Genomic DNA, 19,018 nt, shown 5'->3' with positions numbered 1-19,018 from the left:
GTTATAGGTTTTCTCCCAAGAAGTTAAGTGTGTATTTTAATTTCATAGCTGCAGTCACTGTCTGCAGTGATTTTGGAGCCCAGGAAAATAAACTTTGTCCCTGTTTCTATTCTTTCCCATCTATTTGCCATGAAGTGATGGGACTGGATGCCATGATGTTAGTTTTCTTACTTGCATTTTAAGCTAGTTTTTTCACTCTCCTCTTTCTCTTTCATCAAGAGGCTCTTTCCTCTTTGCTTTCTGCCATAAGGATAGTGTCATCTGTGTATCTGAGGTTATTAATATTTCTCCTGGCAATCTTGATTCTAGCTTGTGCTTGATCCAGCCTGACATTTCACTTGATCTACTCTGCACAGAAGTTAAATAAACAGGATAATAACATATAGCCTTGACGTACTGCTTTCCCAATTTTGAGCTGGTCTGTTGTTCCGTGTCCAGTTCTAACTGTTGCTTCTTGGCCTGCATACAGGTTTCTCAGGAGGCAGTAAGGTGGTCTGGTATTTCCATTTCTGTAAGAATTTTCCACAGTATGCTGTGAGCCACATAGTCAAAGGCTTTAGCATAGTCAATGAAGCAGAAGTAGATGTTTTTCTGGAATTCTCTTGCCTTTTCGATGATCCAACATATGCTGGCAATTTGATCTCTGGCTTCTCTGCCTTTTCTAAATCCAGTTTATACATCTGGAAGTTCTCGGTTCATATACTGCTGAAGCCTAGCTTGAAGGATTTTGAGCATTACCTTGTAGCATGTGAATTGAGCGCAACTGTGCAGCAGTTTCAACATTCTTTGGCATTGCCTTTCTTTGCGGCTGGAATGAAAACTGAAGTTTTCCAGTCCTGTGGCCACTGCTGAGTTTACCAAATTTGCTGGCATATTGAGTACAACACTTTAACAGCATAGTCTTTTAGGATTTTTAACAGCTTAGCTGGAATTCTATAACCTCGACTAGCTTTGTTTGTAGTAATGCTTCCTAAGGCCCACTTGACTTCACACTCCAGGATGTCTGCCTCTAGGTTTGTGACCACACCATCGTGGTTATCTGGGTCATTAAGACCTTTTTTGTACAGTTCTTCTGTGTATTCTTGCCACCTCTTCTTAATCTCTTCTGCTTCTGTCAGGTCCTTACCGTTTCTGTCCTTTACTATGCCCATCTTTGCATGAAATGTTCCTTTGGTATCTCTAATTTTCTTGAAGAGATCTCTAATCTATCCTATTTAATGTTTTTTAAGTTAGGTAAAAATTAACTTTAAAAACTGCCCTAAGAATAATAAGAAATCTGCTAATAGCTATATGTTTGGGGGACATTAATTATTTAATTCAGAGAGACTGACAAGAAAAACAGATCTATTATTTACAATTCCTGGTTGCCTTATTTAGTGGTTTAATCAGATAACTGTTAGTTTTATAAATATCTTTTAAGTATGATGATTTCCAAATAATTAGTCAATACAAAATAAAACGATCCTTAAAGCTTTCTACCTTCATTTCCAAATTTTGTCTTTCCAAATAGAATGTATGTGCTGCGCTATGCTTAGCTGCTCAGTCATGTTCGACTCTGTGACCCCATGGACTGTATGTAGCCCACCAGGCTCCCCTGTCCATGGAATTTTCCAGGCAAGAACACTGGAGTGGTTGCCACGCCTTCCTCTAGGGGATCTTCCCAACCCAGGGATTGAACCCAGGTCTCCCACAATGCAGCTGGATTCTTTACCATCTGAGCCACCAGGGACCAAGAAATACTGGAGTAAGTAGGTAACCTATCCCTTCTTTCTGACCCAGGAATCAAACTGGGTTCTCCTGCATTGCAGGTGGAATCTTTACCAGTTGAGCTACCAGGGAAGCCCAGTAGAATGTATCTACACTTTATTTATTTATTTATTTTAGAATGTATATATACTTTAAAATCAGTCTTGATCTTGATGTCTCTGGTGTTAAAGTTAAGGTTTTAATGTGTCCTCAAAAGATAGGTTGAAATCTGCATCCCTCAGAGTGTAGCGTTATGGGAATTAGGTAAAGATGCCTATCTGGTGTAGGGTAGGCTCTTAAACCGATTATAACTGGGATCCTTATAAGAAGCTTCCCTGGTGGCTCGTAAGATAAAGAATCCACCTACAATGCATGAAACTTGGGTTCAATCTCTGGGTAGGGAAGGTCCCCTGGAGAAGGGTATGGCTACCCACTCCAGTACTCTTCCCTGGAAAACCCCATGGACAGAGAAGCCTGGCAGGCTATAGTCCATGGGGTCACAAAGAATCAGACATGACTGAGTGACTAACACTTTCACTTATATGAAGAGGGGAACATGGACGGAGACACAGGGAAAGGTGGCCACTTGAAGATGGAGGTAGAGACTGGAGTTATACTGCCACATGCCAAGGAATGCTTGGGGCTACCAAAACCTGAAAAAGCAAGAAAGGACTCTCCTGTGGAGGCTTTCAAGGGAACATGGCCCTGCTGGCACCTTGATTTCAGACTTCTAGCCTCTTGAACTGTGAAGAATACATTTCTATCATTTTAAGCCATCTAGTTTGTGATAATTGTTATGGCAGCCCTAGGAAACTATTGGAGCTTCTTTGGTGGTTCAGTGATAAAGAACTCACCTGCTAATGAATGAAACTCAGGTTCAATCCCTGGGTTGAAAAGATCCTTTGGAGAAGGAAATGGCAATCCACTCCAGTATTCTTGCTTGAGAAATCCCAGGGACAGAGGAGCCTTGTGGGCTACAGTCCAGGGGGTGGCAAAAGACTCAGACATGACTTAAAGACCAAGTCACAAGAGACTTTTTATCTTATTTAGTACTCTCTTGGCTCCCATATTTCTTGGGTTACAGAAAATAATTATGCATTAGAATTTCTAAGGATCTTGTTGCAGCGGGTTCCTTACCACTAAGCCACCAGGGAACCCCCATAAATGCACATTAGGGGTAATATTACTCCTAGAGAGGCAAAAATTGACTCTAGGGAGTGGGGGAAAAAAAAAACCTAGTTATTAAAATCCTTTGTGGCCCTCCAATGCTCAATTCTATCCAACAAGTTTTACTCATTAGTACTTAATTTCTCTCATCAGGGAGAAATTTAATTAACTTAAATTTTCCTTAGGGACAATGATAATCAGAAAGAAAGCTGAGAAACATACTTTATTCTGAAGCAGTTAAATCAGAGGAAAGAAAATGATGAAATAATCTCAGTGTTTGGAAATAAGAAGTAATAGATGTTCTAATTTTTCTAATGTTCTAATTTTCTTCAAGAAGAAAGACCAGGAAATGGTAGCCCAAGAATTTCAGAAGAATGTGATGTCTCTTTTCCCCATGTATAAGTAAAAGCAAGATAAACAAATTTTATTTTTAAGACAGTTAATGCTTCTGAAACAGGTAAGAATGTCAGTAAGCATCAGTTAACTAAGGGATGACTGCTCAGCTTTTCCTCATCAGAAAACCATGTTGTTTGGGGCAAAGGAATTGCCTTCAATCCCAATATCTTTCTCACGATTTTTCCCCTTTTCAGAAAGGAATATCTTTGTCCATATGTGAAATCTCCTTTTCTGTCCTAAATCTTGTATAATTTCCACTGACAAATTGCTTTCCTTTCTCCACTCTATTTGCATAGGGAAAAAGTGAAATAACCATGATGTCAAGAAAAGTCAAATGACTTGGACTCGCTCCAAACTATCAAGAAATGAGCAGCACAACACAGGTCTCTCTGCTTTAGGACCAGGCACTTTCAACCATAATTTATTGGTAGCGTGCCTATGTTTAGATTCTGTAATTGATTTCTTCCTATTAGAGTTCCCTAATCAACTGTGTTTGCCAAACTTAAATGAGAAAACAAAAAGAAAAGATAATCAGAGAAATGAGAAAATAAAAAACAGGCATATTAAAATCACATGAAGAGTTAAAAAGAAAGAAAAAGCCATAAAAAGCAAGAACAGTTTATGGAAAATGTTAATAAATGAGGAAATATATAATTAAGCTGCTTTTTTATGGTAAAAGACAATTTTTTTTGTATTTAAACTAAAAGCTTCAAAACCAATTTTGAAACATTGATTAGAATATTATTAAAGAGTGGTCACAATGTGATAGAAAACATACTTGAACATTAAAGACAATGACATGTGTTTTCACTGCATAAAATGTTAAAATTATTTGTCTACTTTAATAGTGCATTCATTCAGTCAATTGCTATGGAAGACCAACTCCTTATATAAATCACTTCTTCAAATCCATAAAACTCATATTCAGTGATTTAGTTAAATTCGGCAAGTTTTCGTCAGAAAATTCCACATCTCCAACATTAAAGGTTTCCCCTGGTAGCTCAGACAGTAAAGGGTCTGCCTACAATGAGGGAGACCTGGGTTCAATCCCTAGGTTGGGAAGATCCCCTGGAGAAGGAAATGGCTCCAGTACTCTTGCCTGGAAAATCCCATGGACAGAGGAGCCTGGTAGGCTACAGTCCACAGGGTCACAAAGAGTCGGACATGACTGAGCGACTTCACTTTCCAACATTAAAACTTGAGGCTACTAATAGTAACCATATAAATACTCAATATTAGTGCTAAATATGGCTTGCTAAGAATACTTAGCCAGTCTATCACAATGATCCTTTGTTGCCAAGAGAAAACAAAGTTTTTCAATAATGTTTTAACAGAAATGATCCTTGAATCATTCTGAGAGAGGAGACATATGTACACCTGTGACTGGTGCATGCTGATGTTTGACAAAACACAACAAAATTCTGTAAAGCAATTGTCCTTCAATTAAAAAAATAAATTTTTAAAAAATTAAAGAAAAAAGGCAATGGGGAACTATAAATACCAATTATAAATAATGATGGGGAATTACAAATAATAGGGAAAATGCTTTTTTCTTGTTACATTTTTCTCTTTAAAAGTATTCGCTGCTTTAGTAAAAGTTAAAAAAAAAGAGAAATGATTCTTGAATCCTAAAATTCCATAACAATATTAGACATTATATGTGCTTTATTTTAAAAAATTAATCAAAGAAAATGAACTCAAATATCTAAAGAAGCTATAAATTTTACTTACATATTCAGGTTTTAGTTTTTTATCTCCACCTCTCACAGCCACTTTCTCTAGTTTATCTATAATGGGCCCAATCATTTCCTCATCTTTAAGCTGAAGCTCTTCATGTATTATTTCTATATCTCGAACAGGATCTACACTTCCTTCAACATGTGTGATATCATCATCTTCAAAAGCACCTAAAATAAATTAAAGCAAAGCAATTCAGTAAACAAATAACACAGAAGGTCATTATTAGAGTGATTCAAGATTCCTAGAAGGTTAACAATTTACTCAAATTATTCTCAATTCTTACAAGTAAGAGTATTTTTTCCCCCGATTTCATACTACTTAGGGCACTATCAGTAAAATAATAATTCAAGAGCTTCAACATTTCAAAAACTGATTGAAATAAATAAAATTATGATTTTTATAGAAAGAAAATTATGCTCCAGAACTACCGGTATTTTCAGGTTTGGTACATTAAAAGATACTGTATTCCAGGCATGAGAGTCTGAAGTTCTAAACTGCACTATTAGGGTTTCCAAGGGAAACCGGATTTGGGTGGGGGGTGTGTGTGTGAAATCATCTGGCAGACCTCTTCCCTGCTTCAATCTACTTTATCACTGTGGTTCTGACGGTGATTAGATAATGAACCACTCAGACACACAATTTACACAGCAGCTAATTTCATCGGCCTGATTTGAGGGTATGGTTTTTAGGGGGCTATCAAAGAAGCAGATGAAGGTGCATTTGTCATATATGAGTGACAACCATTCACACTATCTGAACAAAATGGTGCTGGCCCTTATTAGAAACACATGCTATTATCACATATTTAAAGTGCAGTTGAAGCCATAATTTCAAATTGCCAACTGGAAACATAAGGGTAAAACAACCAGATATTACTGAAGCATGTGTACTGACTTTATGCCCTTTTGAAGACATAATGTGGCAACATAATTCAGCTGGGATTTACTCAAATTATCAGATAACAGTATCACAAAAATGAACAAATGCTAAGAAATATTATAAACAGAAAGCAATGGTATACCCACAGAACAATAAACACATTTATAACAAATTAATTTAATTAAAATTACCAATTAGATTATATTCCCCAAATGAGATGTTTTCAAACATAAAGGACCAGTTATTTTAGATAGAAGGTATCACAGGAATCATGAAAGACAGTTAGATTGAGTTTGATAAGAGAAAAACAGTGACTATAGCTCATTCTTACATACTAGAAGACCAAGACATTCTCATTGCAGGTTGCAAAGTTTTTAAATATAATTTCCCAGAATTAGAAATAATTGATCTCCTCATATCTTAATGTGGAATTATTTGGTAATAATAAATTTAAAGTAAATTATTACAATTAAGTATAAGTATTTAAATTAATACTTAAGTATTACTGGCAAACAATGTTATACAGTATCTGATTCATATGAACAAAATTAAGTCAAAAATGAGGAGGTACATTATATCCTACTAATAAACACACCAGACAACGGTTTAGGTAAATTTTCTGAATATCCAAAAAGTATGAAAAAAGTCTCCCTGGAGGCACAATATTAACTTCTTATCATCATGAGGCAACTTATACAAATAACACAATAAAACAGGAAAACTGAAAATAAAGGTTAGATCAGATCTGGCAGTCAGATCAACAAAGGAAACATGGTCAGTTCAGTTACAGAAATAAAAAACTTATGACACTTAGAATGAAATATTTCTTACAAAGCCATCTTGATGTAGGGGCTAATGAGTAATTATAGTGATATCCTCAACAACGTTCCTAAAGTAAATGCATCAGCAGATTTTAAACGCCAATCTATTCATTTCAGCACTCAATTTTAACCAAGGAGACAATAGAAATTGAACTGCATTGTTGTTCCCATGCTTCACAGTATCACTATTTTATTTATTTATATATGAGGTGGAAACATATTATACAAATAACAAGTTTATTTTTGAAAATATTGCCAAAAAATTAAGATAAAAAATTAAGTGAAAGGAATATTAAATTTAGCTTTCAAAATTGAATAGCCCTGGGATCAACTAGGTCTAAAAGAGCTGTAAAATACAAGCTTACAGAAAATTCGGTGGCCATTTGGACAACTTCCCATTCTTTTTTTTTTTTGACAGCCAGATCGATTTATTTTTCCTTTTAAAATTAATTTATTTTAATCGGAGGCTAATCACTTTACAATATTGTAGTGGTTTTTGCCACTCATTGACATGAATCAGCCATGGGTGTACATGAGAACCCCCCTCCCATATCCCTCCCTATCCCATCCCTCTTGGTCATCCCAGTGCACCAACCCTGAGCACCCTGTCTCATGCATCAAACCTGCACTGGCGATTTATTTCACATATGGTGATATACATGTTTCAGTGCTATTCTCTCAAATCATCCCACCCTCGCCTTCTCCCAGAGAAGTCTGTTCTTTACATCTGTGTCTCTTTTGATGTCTTGCATATAGGGTCATCATTACTATCTTTCTAAATTCCATATATATGTGTTAGTATACTGTACTGGTATTTTTCTTTCTGACTTACTTCACTCTGTATAATCGGCTCCAGTTTCATCCACCTCATTAGAACTGATTCAAATGCATTCTTTTTAACGGCTGAGTAATATTCCATTGTGCATATGTACCACAGCTACACGAATGGACATCTAGGTTGCTTTCATGTTCTGGCTATTGTAAACAATGCTGTGATGAACACTGAGGTACACATGTCTCTTTCAATTCTGGTTTCCTCAGTGTATATGCCCAGCAGTGGGATTGCTGGGTCGTATGGCAGTTCTATTTCCAATTTTTTAAGGAATCTTCACACTGTTCTCCATGGTAGCTGTATTAGTTGGCATTCCCACCAACAGTGTAAGAGCATTCCCTTTTCTTCACTCCCTCTCCAGCATTTACTCTTTGTAGACTTTTTGATAGCAGCCATTCTGACTGGCGTGAGATGGTACCTCATTGTGGTTTTGATTTGCATTTTTCTGATCATGAGTGATGCTGAGCATCTTTTCATGTGTTTGTTCAGTTCAGTTCAGTTCAGTCGCTCAGTCATGTCCAACTCTTTGAGACCCCATGAATCGCAGCATGACACGCCTCCCTGTCCATCACCAACTCTTGGAGTTCACTCAGACTCATGTCCATCAAGTCAGTGATGCCATCCAGCCATCTCATCCTCTGTCGTCCCCTTCTCCTCCTGACCCTGATCCCTCCCAGCATCAGAGTTTTTTCCAATGAGTCAATTCTTCGCATGAGGTGGCCAAAGTATTGGAGTTTCAGCTTTAGCATCATTCCTTCCAAAGAACACCCAGGACTGATCTCCTTTAGAATGGACTGGTTGGATCTCCTTGCAGTCCAAGGGACTCTCAAGAGTCTTCTCCAACACCACAGTTCAAAAGCATCAATTCTTCTGCACTCAGCTTTCTTCACAGTCCAACTCTCACATCCATACATGACCACTGGAAAAGCCATAACTTTGACTAGATGGACCTTTGTTGGCAAAGTAATATCTCTGCTTTTTAATATGCTATCTAGGTTGGTCATAACTTTCCTCCCAAGGAGTAAGCGTCTTTTAATTTCATGGCTGCAATCACCATCTGTAGTGATTTTGGAGTCCCCCCTCAAAAAAATTCTGACATTGTTTCCACTGTTTCCCCATCTATTTCCCTTGAAGTGATGGGACCAGATGCCATGATGTTCGTTTTCTGAATGTTGAGCTTTAAGCCAACTTTTTCACTCTCCTCTTTCACTTTCATCAAGAGGCTTTTTAGTTCCTCTTCACTTTCTGCCATAAGGGTGGTGTCATCTGCATATCTGACTATCTGTGACTTTGCAACACATCTATAGATGTGTTTGTTAGCCATCTATATGTCTTCTTTGGAGAAATGTCTGTTTAGTTCTTTGGACCACTTTTTTGACTGGGTCGTTTATATTTCTGGAATTGAGCTGCAGGAGCTGCTTGTTTATTTTTGAGATTAATTCTCTGTCAGTTGTTTCGTTTGCTATTATTTTCTCCCACTCTGAAGGCTGTCTTTTCACCTTGCTTATAGTTTCCTTCATTGTGCAAAAGCTTTTAATTAGGTCCCATTTGTTTATTTTTGCTTTTATTTCCCTTACTTTGGGAGGTGGGTCATAGAGGATCCTGCTGTGGTTTATGTCGGAGAGTGTTTTGCCTATGGTTTCCTCTAGGAGTTTTATAGTTCCTGGTCTTATGTTTAGATCTTTAATCCATTTTATTTTTGTGTACGGTGTTAGAAAGTGTTCTAGTTTCATTCTTTTACAAGTGGTTGACCAGTTTTCCCAGCACCACTTGTTAAAGAGATTGTCTTTTCTCCATTGTATATTCTTGCCTCCTTTGTCAAATATAAGGTGTCCATAGGTGCATGGATTTATCTCTGGGCTATTTTGTTCCATCAAACTATATTTCTGTCTTTGTGCCAGTACCATACTGTCTTGCTGACTGTAGCTTTGTAATATAGTCTAAAGTCAGGCAGGTTGATTCCTCCAGTTCCATTCTTCTTTCTCAAGATTGCTTTGGCTATTTGAGATTTTTCTTATTTCATTACAAATTATGAAACGATTTGTTCTAGTTCTGTGAAAAATACCATTGGTAGCTTGATAGGGATTGCACTGAATCTATAGATTGCTTTGGGTAGTACACTTGTTTTCACTATATTGATTCTTCTGATCCATGAACATGGTATATTCTACATCCATTTGTGTCATCTTTAATTTCTTTCATCAGTGTTTTATAGTTTTCTATATATAGGTCTTTTGTTTCTTTAGGTAAATTTATTTCTAAGTATTTTATTCTTTTTGTTGCAATGGTAAATGGAACTGTTTCCTTAATTTCTTTTTCTGTTTTCTCTTTGTTAGTGTATAGGAATATAAGGGATTTCTGTGTTAATTTTATATCCTGAAACTTTTCTGTATTCATTGATTAGCTCTAGTAATTTTCTGGTGGAGTCTTTAGGGTTTCCTATGTAGAGGATCATGTCATCTGCAAACAGTGAGAATTTTACTTCTTTTCCAATCTGGACTCTTTTTATTTCTTTTTCTTCTCTGATTGCTGTGGCTAAAAATTCCAAAACCATGTTGAATAGTAGTGGTGAGAATGGGCACCCTTGTCTTGTTTCTGATTTAAGGGGAAATGCTTTCAATTTTTCACCATTGAGGATAATGTTTGCTGTGGGTTTATCATATTTGGATTTTATTATGTTGAGGTATGTTCCTTCTGTGCCTGCTTTCTGGAGGGTTTTTATCATAATGGATGTTGAATTTTGTCAAAGTCTTTCTCTGCATCTACTGAGATAGTCATATGGCTTTTATCTTTCAATTTGTTAATGTGGTGTATCGCACTGATTAATTTGTGAATACTGAATCCTTGCATCCCTGGGATAAAGCCCACTTGGTCATGATGTATAATCTTTTCAACATGTTGTTGGATTCTATTTGCTAGAATTTTGTTAAGGATTTTTGTGTCTATGTTCATCAGTGATACTGGCCTGTAGTTTTCTTTTTTGTGGCATCTTTGCCTGGTTTTGGTACTAGGGTGATGGTGGCCTCATAGAATGAGTTTGAAAGTTTACCTTCCTCTGCAATTTTCTGGAAGCGTTTCAGTAGGATAGGTGTTAGCTTTTCTCTAAATTTTTGGTAGAATTCAGCTGTGAAGCCGTCTGGTCCTGGGCTTTTGTTTGCTGGAAGATTTCTGATTACAGTTTCATTTTCTGTGCTTGTGATGGGTCTGTTAAGATTTTCTATTTTTTCCTGGTTCAGTTTTGAAAAGTTATACTTTTCTAAGAATTTGTCCATTGCTCCCAAGTTGTCTATTTTATTGGCATATAGTTGCTGATAGTAGTCTCTTATGATCCTTTGTATTTCTGTGTTGTCTGTTGTGATTTCTCCATTTTCATCTCTAATTCTGTTGCTTTGATTCTTTTCCCTTTTTTTCTTGATGAGTCTGGCTAATGTTTATCTATTTGATTTATCTTCTCAAAGAATCAGCTTTTAGCTTTGGTGATTTTTGCTATGGTCTCCTTTGTTTTGTTTTTCTTTTTTCATTTATTTCTGCCCTAATTTTTATTATTTCTTTCCTTCTACTAACCCTAGGGTTCTTCATTTCTTCTTTTTCTAGTTGCTTTAGGTGTAGAGTTAGGTTATTTATTTAATTTTTCTCTTGTTTCTTGAGGTAAGCTTGTACTGCTATGCACCTTCCCCTTAGCACTGCTGATGCTTACTCCTTGGAAGGAAAGTTATGATCAACCTAGACAGCATATTCAAAAGCAGAGACATTACTTTGCCGACAAAGGTCTGTCTAGTCAAGGCTATGGTTTTTCCAGTAGTCATGTATGGATGTGAGAGTTGGACTCTAAAGAAAGCTGAGTGCCAAAGAATTGATGCTTTTGAACTGTAGTGTTGGAGAAGACTCTTGAGAGTCCCTTGGACTACAAGAAAATCCAACCAGTCCATACTAAAGGAGATAAGTCCTGGGTGTTCACTGGTAGGACTGATGTCAAAGCTGAAAACGCCAATCCTTTGGCCACCTGATGCAAAGAGTTGACTCATTGGAAAAGACCCTGATGCTGGAAAAGATTAAGGGCAGGGGTAGACGGGGACGACAGAAGATGAGATGGTTGGATGGCATCACCGACTCAATGGACATGGGTTTGGGTGGACTCCGGGAGTTGGTGATGGACAGGGAGGCCTGGCGTGCTGCGATTCATGGAGTCGCAAAGAGTTGGACATAACTGAGTGACTGAACTGATAGGTTTGGGGTTGAAACTTCCCATTCTTAAAACCAAAAAATTAGAGATTACTTTCCAAAGACATGCTCCTGGGTCAACAGACATCACCATATACTCACATTATAGTAATCTCTCATATCTTTATTTAGTACAAGATCTACTGGTTAAGAACAAGGGCTTTAATGGGCCTGTGGTCATAAAATCCTAGACAAATCACTGAACCTCTAAGGATCTCAGTATCATATCTTTAAAATGAAGATATCTCTACCTTTCAGAAGATGGGTATGATTAGACTAGATAATATATGTAAAGTACTTAGAGTACATAGAACTCTTTCAGTAACCGGGGCATACGCTATTTTTTTAGGATACAGGAATTAATACTTCAGAAGAAATTTCATAGTAATGTATTCAAACTTTAATTTTGAGAAATATCATTTCATGTCCTCAATTCATCTGAAAACAGGACAAAATAAACTTTGTAGTTTTCAGGTTTCTGCTCCCTGCCCCCACTAATTCTTACTTTGACCAGAATGTTTTTTACCCTAGTCCATGGTGAAAGTTATTTCAACTTCACATTAACTAAAATGATTATTATCAAAAATGTTACAATTACTATCACAATTCTCTTTTGGGGAAATATTTTACCAGTAAAGAAGTCATCATAAAGATTATACTATATCATATTAAATTGCTTGATCAGAAAGTTATTTTGCTTTTAATTCTCTTTTAGTCCTGATTATGCCAAGGAGAAAATGTCAGTTTGATGTTGCTGATCTTTAATGTTTAACATTTGTAAATTTGACTTTTATCAACAGAGCACACCTCACCTCAGAACTTCTAAAGGCTAGAAAATTCAGTAAATATGTAGTTTTCACTGTATTTATTCTTATTATCTTCAGTTTTGGCAAGTAATACCAATTTTCCACTTAAATTACAAAGTTTCGTATTTAAAATTGTTTAAATAGGAAACTGTGACAAAGCTTCCTATTTAAATAAATTAAAAATGTGAGATCACACTTTTTTTGTAAAATCAAGAAATGTCTGAAAATATTACCTGTGGTCATTTTAGTGGTGGGATGTCACCTGATTTTTTAAAACTATTTTAGTACTGCTGCCGCCGCTGTATCACTTCAGTCATATCCAACTCTGCGCGACCCCACAGACGGCAGCCCACCAGGCTCCCCCGTCCCTGGGATTTTCCAGGCAAGAACACTGGAGTGGGTTGCCATTTCCTTCTCCAATGCATGAAAGTGAAAATGAAAGTGAAGTCACTCAGTCGTGTCTGACTCTTTGCGACCCCATGGACTGCAGCCTACCAGACTCCTCCGTCCATGGGATTTTCCAGGCAAGAGTACTGGGGTGGGTTTCCATTGCATTTTAGTACTATTCTATATAAAATAGGACAATGTGATAGAGCATGTGTGTGTGGAGGGGAGGGGGCAGCACTGCTGGGCAATACTTGAACTAGGATAGTCAAAGACTCCTCTCTGAGGAGATGATACTGGAGCTGAGACTGGACTGGCCAGAATGAGGGAGTAATGTGAAGACCTACAGGAAGAGAGTTCTAAGAAGTAGGAAGAAGGTCAGTGTGGGTGAACCACAGCAGACGATGGTAAATCAAATTGATATTGGAGAAGCAGAGCAGTTCACAAACATTTGTAACCATGGCTGTTTGAATTTTATTCTAGCTATAATGGGAAGCCATTGATTAGAGCTTTAAATAAAGGGAAAGTAGCATGATGATATATGATTTATGAGCTAAATAAGCTACTGTGGTTACTCTAAGAGGAACAGATTCTAAGGGAGAGGAGAAGAGTGAGGGCAGAAAGATTAAGGTAGGGGGTAATTGCAGTGGTGCAGATAAATGGTAATGTGAGATGAAACTGTTGCTGTAGAGAAGATGGGAAAGTTTGTACTGGGCACGTACTACGGAATGGACTACATGCAGGATGGAAGGTGATGACAGGAGATATAAAACTGGAAATTATCAGATGCGTTTAAAGTTATCGGTCTGGACAACATCATATAGAGAGACCACTCAAAAACTCAGGTCTGATAGGAAAGGATCCGGCAAAAGAGAGTACAAAGTGGTGACAAAGTCTGAGAAAAAGTAGGAGTGTGCTCTCATAGGAGTAAGGGAAAGAAAATGTTTCAAGAAGAAAGGAGTATTCAACTGCGTCAGATGCTGTTTAGTGGTAAAGAAAGCAAGCAGAGAAGGCTGATCATTGCTTCTGACAAAGAGTGATTCTTGAAGAAACACTTGGATAGTTATATCCCTTTCCACGAGAGTCTATTACTTCCGTATATCAGAGATGAGAATAACATGACTAAAGGATGTAAACATGGACCTATCCTCTTACGTCTTGCAACTGAGGAGTACTAAAATAAGCTAAGTCTGAGCATCGTTCAGTTCATTCGGTTTTGAAAATACTCCTCTCTGTATATACTCTAAGTGGATTATATACACAAGGTAAAATACCATAAGATTTCTCAGTCTTTGAAAGAGATCCTACCAGTCAGCAAGGTGGCCCACTTTGAAATTACAGCCACTTTCAAAATTTCACATTCTAAGTATGCTGGCACAAACAAACACTGAAACAAAATTGGACTAACTGCATGCTGGTCACCCAACTGGTACAGAAATACTAATTTCTTCTGTATTATTTTATAATGAACATGCATTGCTCATACAAAACGAGTCATTTTTAAAAGTCATTCTTTTTAAAAACAACAAACAAGCTTAACTTGCAGAAAAACTTTAAACAAATTGTACTTAAAATTTTGGTTTTGCAGTGACTAGCCACAGGGAGAAAATCATTATTACCATGGAAATTATTTTATATCTGTACATGTCTTTATATACACATAAAATGGGTGACTGAAAATAATACCAACCATAGTATAGTCTCATTATTAAATGATGTGTTATAAGAGAAATTTAACCATAAGCTAGGCTCAGATTGGATTCCATCACAAAAAGTTTTCACCCAGCAACCCTGCAATGTTTCCTTTCCCAACAAACGACCCTTTCCAAACCATCTTGACTTCTCTCGCATTTCCAATGCTTTCCTCTTCTCTCCTGCTACCTAGGAAATGATCTAATCTTTCTGACTTCACAGAGAAAATGTAAGTCATCTTGGGGGTTTTCCGCAATTTTTCTTTCTTTCTAGAAGCAAAACGGAAAGCATTACCTTCTATTACCTCTGCTCTGGATCTTATCCTCTTCCAAGGAAGTTTGTCCACAGACTGTTCTTTGTACTTCCTGAGACCTCAACCTATCATGCTTCTTTCTCTCCCATATTTGAAACATCTCCATTTTCACTAATACTTCCCCATCAATATTTAAGTGGCCTTAAGAGTCTATCAGGTTGGTAAAAAAGTAACTGCAGTTTTGCACTGAGGAACTTTGCAGTTTGATATGGAACACATTCTTAAATAGATGAAGTTATGTTATACATCATTTTAATGTGCATCTCTTGCTTTGTTTTTTGCTAATGACATTACTTGCAGTTTATTTTATACTTATTTTAAACTACAGAAATGGTGTTAGATAAAAAGCAAATTCGAGCTTTTTTTAAAAAAAAAATGAGTCATAAAGCAGTTGAGAAAACTTGTAACATCAACAATGTACCTGGCCCAGGAACTGCTAACAAACATACAATGCAGTGGTGGTTCAAGAAGTTTTGCAAAGGAGATGAGAGCCTTGAAGAAGAGGAGCACAGTGGCTGGCCACTGGAAGTTGACAACAATCAATTGAGAGCAATCATCGAAGCTGATACTCTTATAACTACATGAGAAGGTGCTGAAGAACTCAATGACAACCGTTCTACAGTCATCCAGCATTTGAAGCAAATTAGAAAGGTCAAACGGAGAAGGCAACGGCATCCCACTCCAGTACTCTTGCCTGGAAAATCCCATGGGCAGAGGAGCCTGGTGGGCTACAGTCCATGGGGTCGCTAAGAGTCGGACACGACTGAGTGATTTCATTTTCACTTTTCACTTTCATGCATTGGAGAAGGAAATGGCAACCCACTCCAGTATTCTCGCCTGGAGAATCCCAGGGACAGGGAAGCTTGGTGGGCTGCCGTCCACAGGGTCACAGAGAGTCGGACAGGACTGAAGTGACTTAGCAGTAGCAGCAGAAAGGTGAAAAAGCTCCATAAGTGGGTACCTCATGAGCTAACCAAAAATCAAGATAGTCATCATTCTGAAGTGCCACCTTCTCTTATTCCACGCTCAATGGCGAACCATTTCTCGATTAGATTGCGACATGCGACAAAAAATGGATTTTATACAACTGGTGACAACCAGCTCAGTGCTTGGACTGAGAAGAAGCTCCAAAGCCAAACTTGTACCAGAAAAGGTCATGGTCACTGTTCAGTGCTCTGCTGACAGTCTGATAAACTATAGCTCTCTGAATCTTGGCAAAACCATTACATCTGAGGATTATGCTCAGAAATCAATGAGATGCACTGAAGACTGCAACACGTGTAGCTAGTAATGGTCAACAAAATGGGCCCAATTCTTCTCCATGACAATGCCTGGCCACACGTTGCACAACCAATGATTCAAATGTTGAACTAATTGGGCTATGAACTGTTGCCTCATCTGCCATATTCACCTGACCTCTTGCCAATGGACTACCACTTCTTTAAGTATCTTGACAACGGTTTACAGGGAAAACGCTTCCATAACCAGCAGGAGGCAGAAAATGCTTTCCAAGGGTTAGTCATATCTCGAATCAAGAAATTTTTTTTAATTTTTATTTTCTATTGGAATACAGTTGATTTATAATTGACTATATTTTAAAAAAACCCTTATACAACTTAACAGAAAAGCAAAAAAAAAAAAACAATTTAAAAATGAGGAGAGGCTCTGAATAGACATTTTTCCAAAGACGACAAACAAATGGCCAATAAATACAGGAAAAGGTGCTCAACACCACTAATCATCAGGGAAATACAAATCAAAGTTACAATAAAAGATCACCTCACACCTGTAAGAATGGCTATTACAAAAAAAAAAACCCCAAGAAATAACAAATGCTGACAAGAATGTGGAGAAAAGGGAGCCCTTATGTACTGCTGGTGTGTGTGTGTGTTAGTTGCTCAGTCATGTCCGACTCTTTGCAACCCCACAGACTGCAGCCCACCAGGCTCCTCTGTCCATGGAATTCTCCAGGTAAGAATACTCGACTGGGTACCCATTCCCTTCTCCAGGGGATCCTGCCAACCCAGGGATCAAGCCCGGGTCTCCCGCACTGCAGGCAGATTCTTTACCATCTGAGAGCCACCTGGGAAGCCCTGCACTGCTGGAGGGAATGTCAACTAGTGCAGATATTATGAAAAACAGTATGGAGATTGCTCAAAAAATTAAAACTATCAACTACCATATAACCCAACAGTTCCACTTCTTGGTATTTACCCAAAGGAACCAAAATTACTACTTTGAAAATACATCTGCACTCCAGTGTTCAATGCAGCATTTTTTACAACTGCCAAGACATGGAAACAAGAGATCATCAAGAGATTCTTTTTTAATGTGGCATGTATACAACTGACTATTATTCAATGATAAAAAGACAGAAATCCTGCCATCTATGACAACATGGATGCATCTTGAGGGCATTATACTAAGTGAAGTCAGACAGAGAAAGATATATGCCAGTACTGTATGATCTCACTTATATGTGGACTAGGGGGGAAAAAAAAATCAAGAACAAAAAGATGAAACTGAAGCCACAGATACAGAGAAGAAACTAATGGCTGCCAGAAGCAGTGGCTGAAATGTGTGAAGGAGGCCAAAAGCCACAAATTTCCAACTATAAAGTAAATAACTCATGGGGATGTAATATACAGAATGGTGATTATAGTTCATATTACTTGATTTGAAAGTTACTAAGAGAGATTTTTTTTTTTAACCAGTCATCTTTTGGGGGGTGTTAATTCTCCATTAGGCTTTGAAAGGATTCAGGGGTCCCTGGCAAAGGTCATGGCCAGGAATGCAGAATGTGCCCTCTTCAGTGGTACTCGATGGCTGCTCTTGTTTAAGTTCCTTGTAAGAATGGCAACAGTTGAAAAGCATGTAAGCTGCCAGCACCATAGAAAGCCCAGCGACCCTCCCTTTCTTCGTGTTTAACTTGTTGTAATACCAGCAATAAGCTCTTTGAAATGCTCCAGCAATGCCTTTAGGGATGAAATCTCGCATTAGTATCCAGCTTGGCAGCTCCCTTAATTTGACATCCAGGAGTTTCTTTTCCTTCAGTGGTACAACTGACGCTATCTTGGAGTCCTGGCAGTCTGCTCCAGTAAGAACTCTTCCGTGTTGAGCAAAGTTTGAGGCACGACAAAAAGCCTTCCCACATTTTTCATATGGTTTCCTCACCACCATGAATGATCTGATGCAGAAAAAGAGATGAATGTTTCCCAGAAATAAATGTTTTTCTATCGCTGATTATTTTGTAACTTGAATCCAAATCTGTATTCCAGCTTCTTGCTTCTTCCCTCACAACCATCCAGGGGTCTCTTCCTTCCTCCAATAACACAATTATGTCTGGCTTAGAAATGGAATGGCCCAGTGAGATTAAGTTACTATAGTCCTTCATCATCACATTGCATGAATCACGGATTTTTTACACTACAAGAATAAACAAACTTACTTCTCATTGGCAAATATGTGTTGATTGTAATGGTTCCTATTTTGATTAACAAAAATGTGTTTTTTAACCTAGTTAACAACAAAAAAAAAGTGTTTGTTAGCCTAGTTATGATGATTTAAAACTCAAGGTCCAAAACTACAATTACTTTTTTGCCAACCTAATATATTAAATCAGTCAAGTCAGTCACCCTCAGACATTAATTCCCTTTCCACCTATTGCATTCTTTCCTCTTGTTCGGACCCAAACTTCTTGGCTCCAAGCTGTACCTGTCCTCTCCACTTCTTTACTTCCTATATAAAACATAGCAGTTTGGAATGTGCCTCCACCATGCTATGAGCAATCAGTCTCAAAAAGGGAGACCGATGCTTTGTCTTCATGATGCTCAATCTAACAGCCATTCTTCAGGAATCTTATAGCACCTCTCACTAGCATCTAACTTCAGAACACTGACAAAGTCTCTTTCGTTGCTTCTTTTCAACTGTATTCTCCTGATTTTCTTCTGTTCTCTCTAGCCATTTCTTCTCAGGCTATACCTTTGCTTGCTCTAACCACACCGTAAATATTGGTGTCTCT

The 19,018-nt window shown here is 37.7% G+C and overlaps 2 protein-coding genes across 4 annotated transcripts in view; both read right to left on the bottom strand.

Annotated features, from left to right (window-relative positions):
* Positions 1–19,018, bottom strand: part of OLA1 (Obg like ATPase 1) — a 165,867-nt gene that overhangs the window by 63,467 nt on the left and 83,382 nt on the right. For all 3 annotated transcript variants that reach the window (XM_060409762.1, XM_012133444.4, XM_060409763.1), the window contains exon 5: positions 5,041–5,216. In XM_060409762.1, coding sequence (XP_060265745.1) covers positions 5,041–5,216 — 176 coding nt within the window. The remainder of the gene's footprint in view (positions 1–5,040; positions 5,217–19,018) is intronic.
* LOC132659204 (ATP synthase subunit f, mitochondrial-like) lies at positions 17,636–18,276 on the bottom strand. The gene has a single exon (XM_060409764.1). The coding sequence runs from the start codon at positions 18,175–18,177 to the stop codon at positions 17,740–17,742; it is 438 nt and encodes a 145-aa protein (XP_060265747.1). The 5' UTR covers positions 18,178–18,276; the 3' UTR covers positions 17,636–17,739.

This window comes from Ovis aries, chromosome 2 (genome assembly GCF_016772045.2).
Source record: "Ovis aries strain OAR_USU_Benz2616 breed Rambouillet chromosome 2, ARS-UI_Ramb_v3.0, whole genome shotgun sequence".
Lineage (NCBI taxonomy): Eukaryota > Metazoa > Chordata > Mammalia > Artiodactyla > Bovidae > Ovis > Ovis aries.
The sequence above is the reverse complement of the archived record's forward strand: the minus strand, read 5'-3'. Positions and strand labels throughout refer to the sequence as shown.

Excerpts from the sequence above, each read along its gene's own strand:
- LOC132659204 (XM_060409764.1), bottom strand. The coding sequence starts at position 18,177 with ATGGTGGTGAGGAAACCATATGAAAAATGTGGGAAGGCTTTTTGTCGT.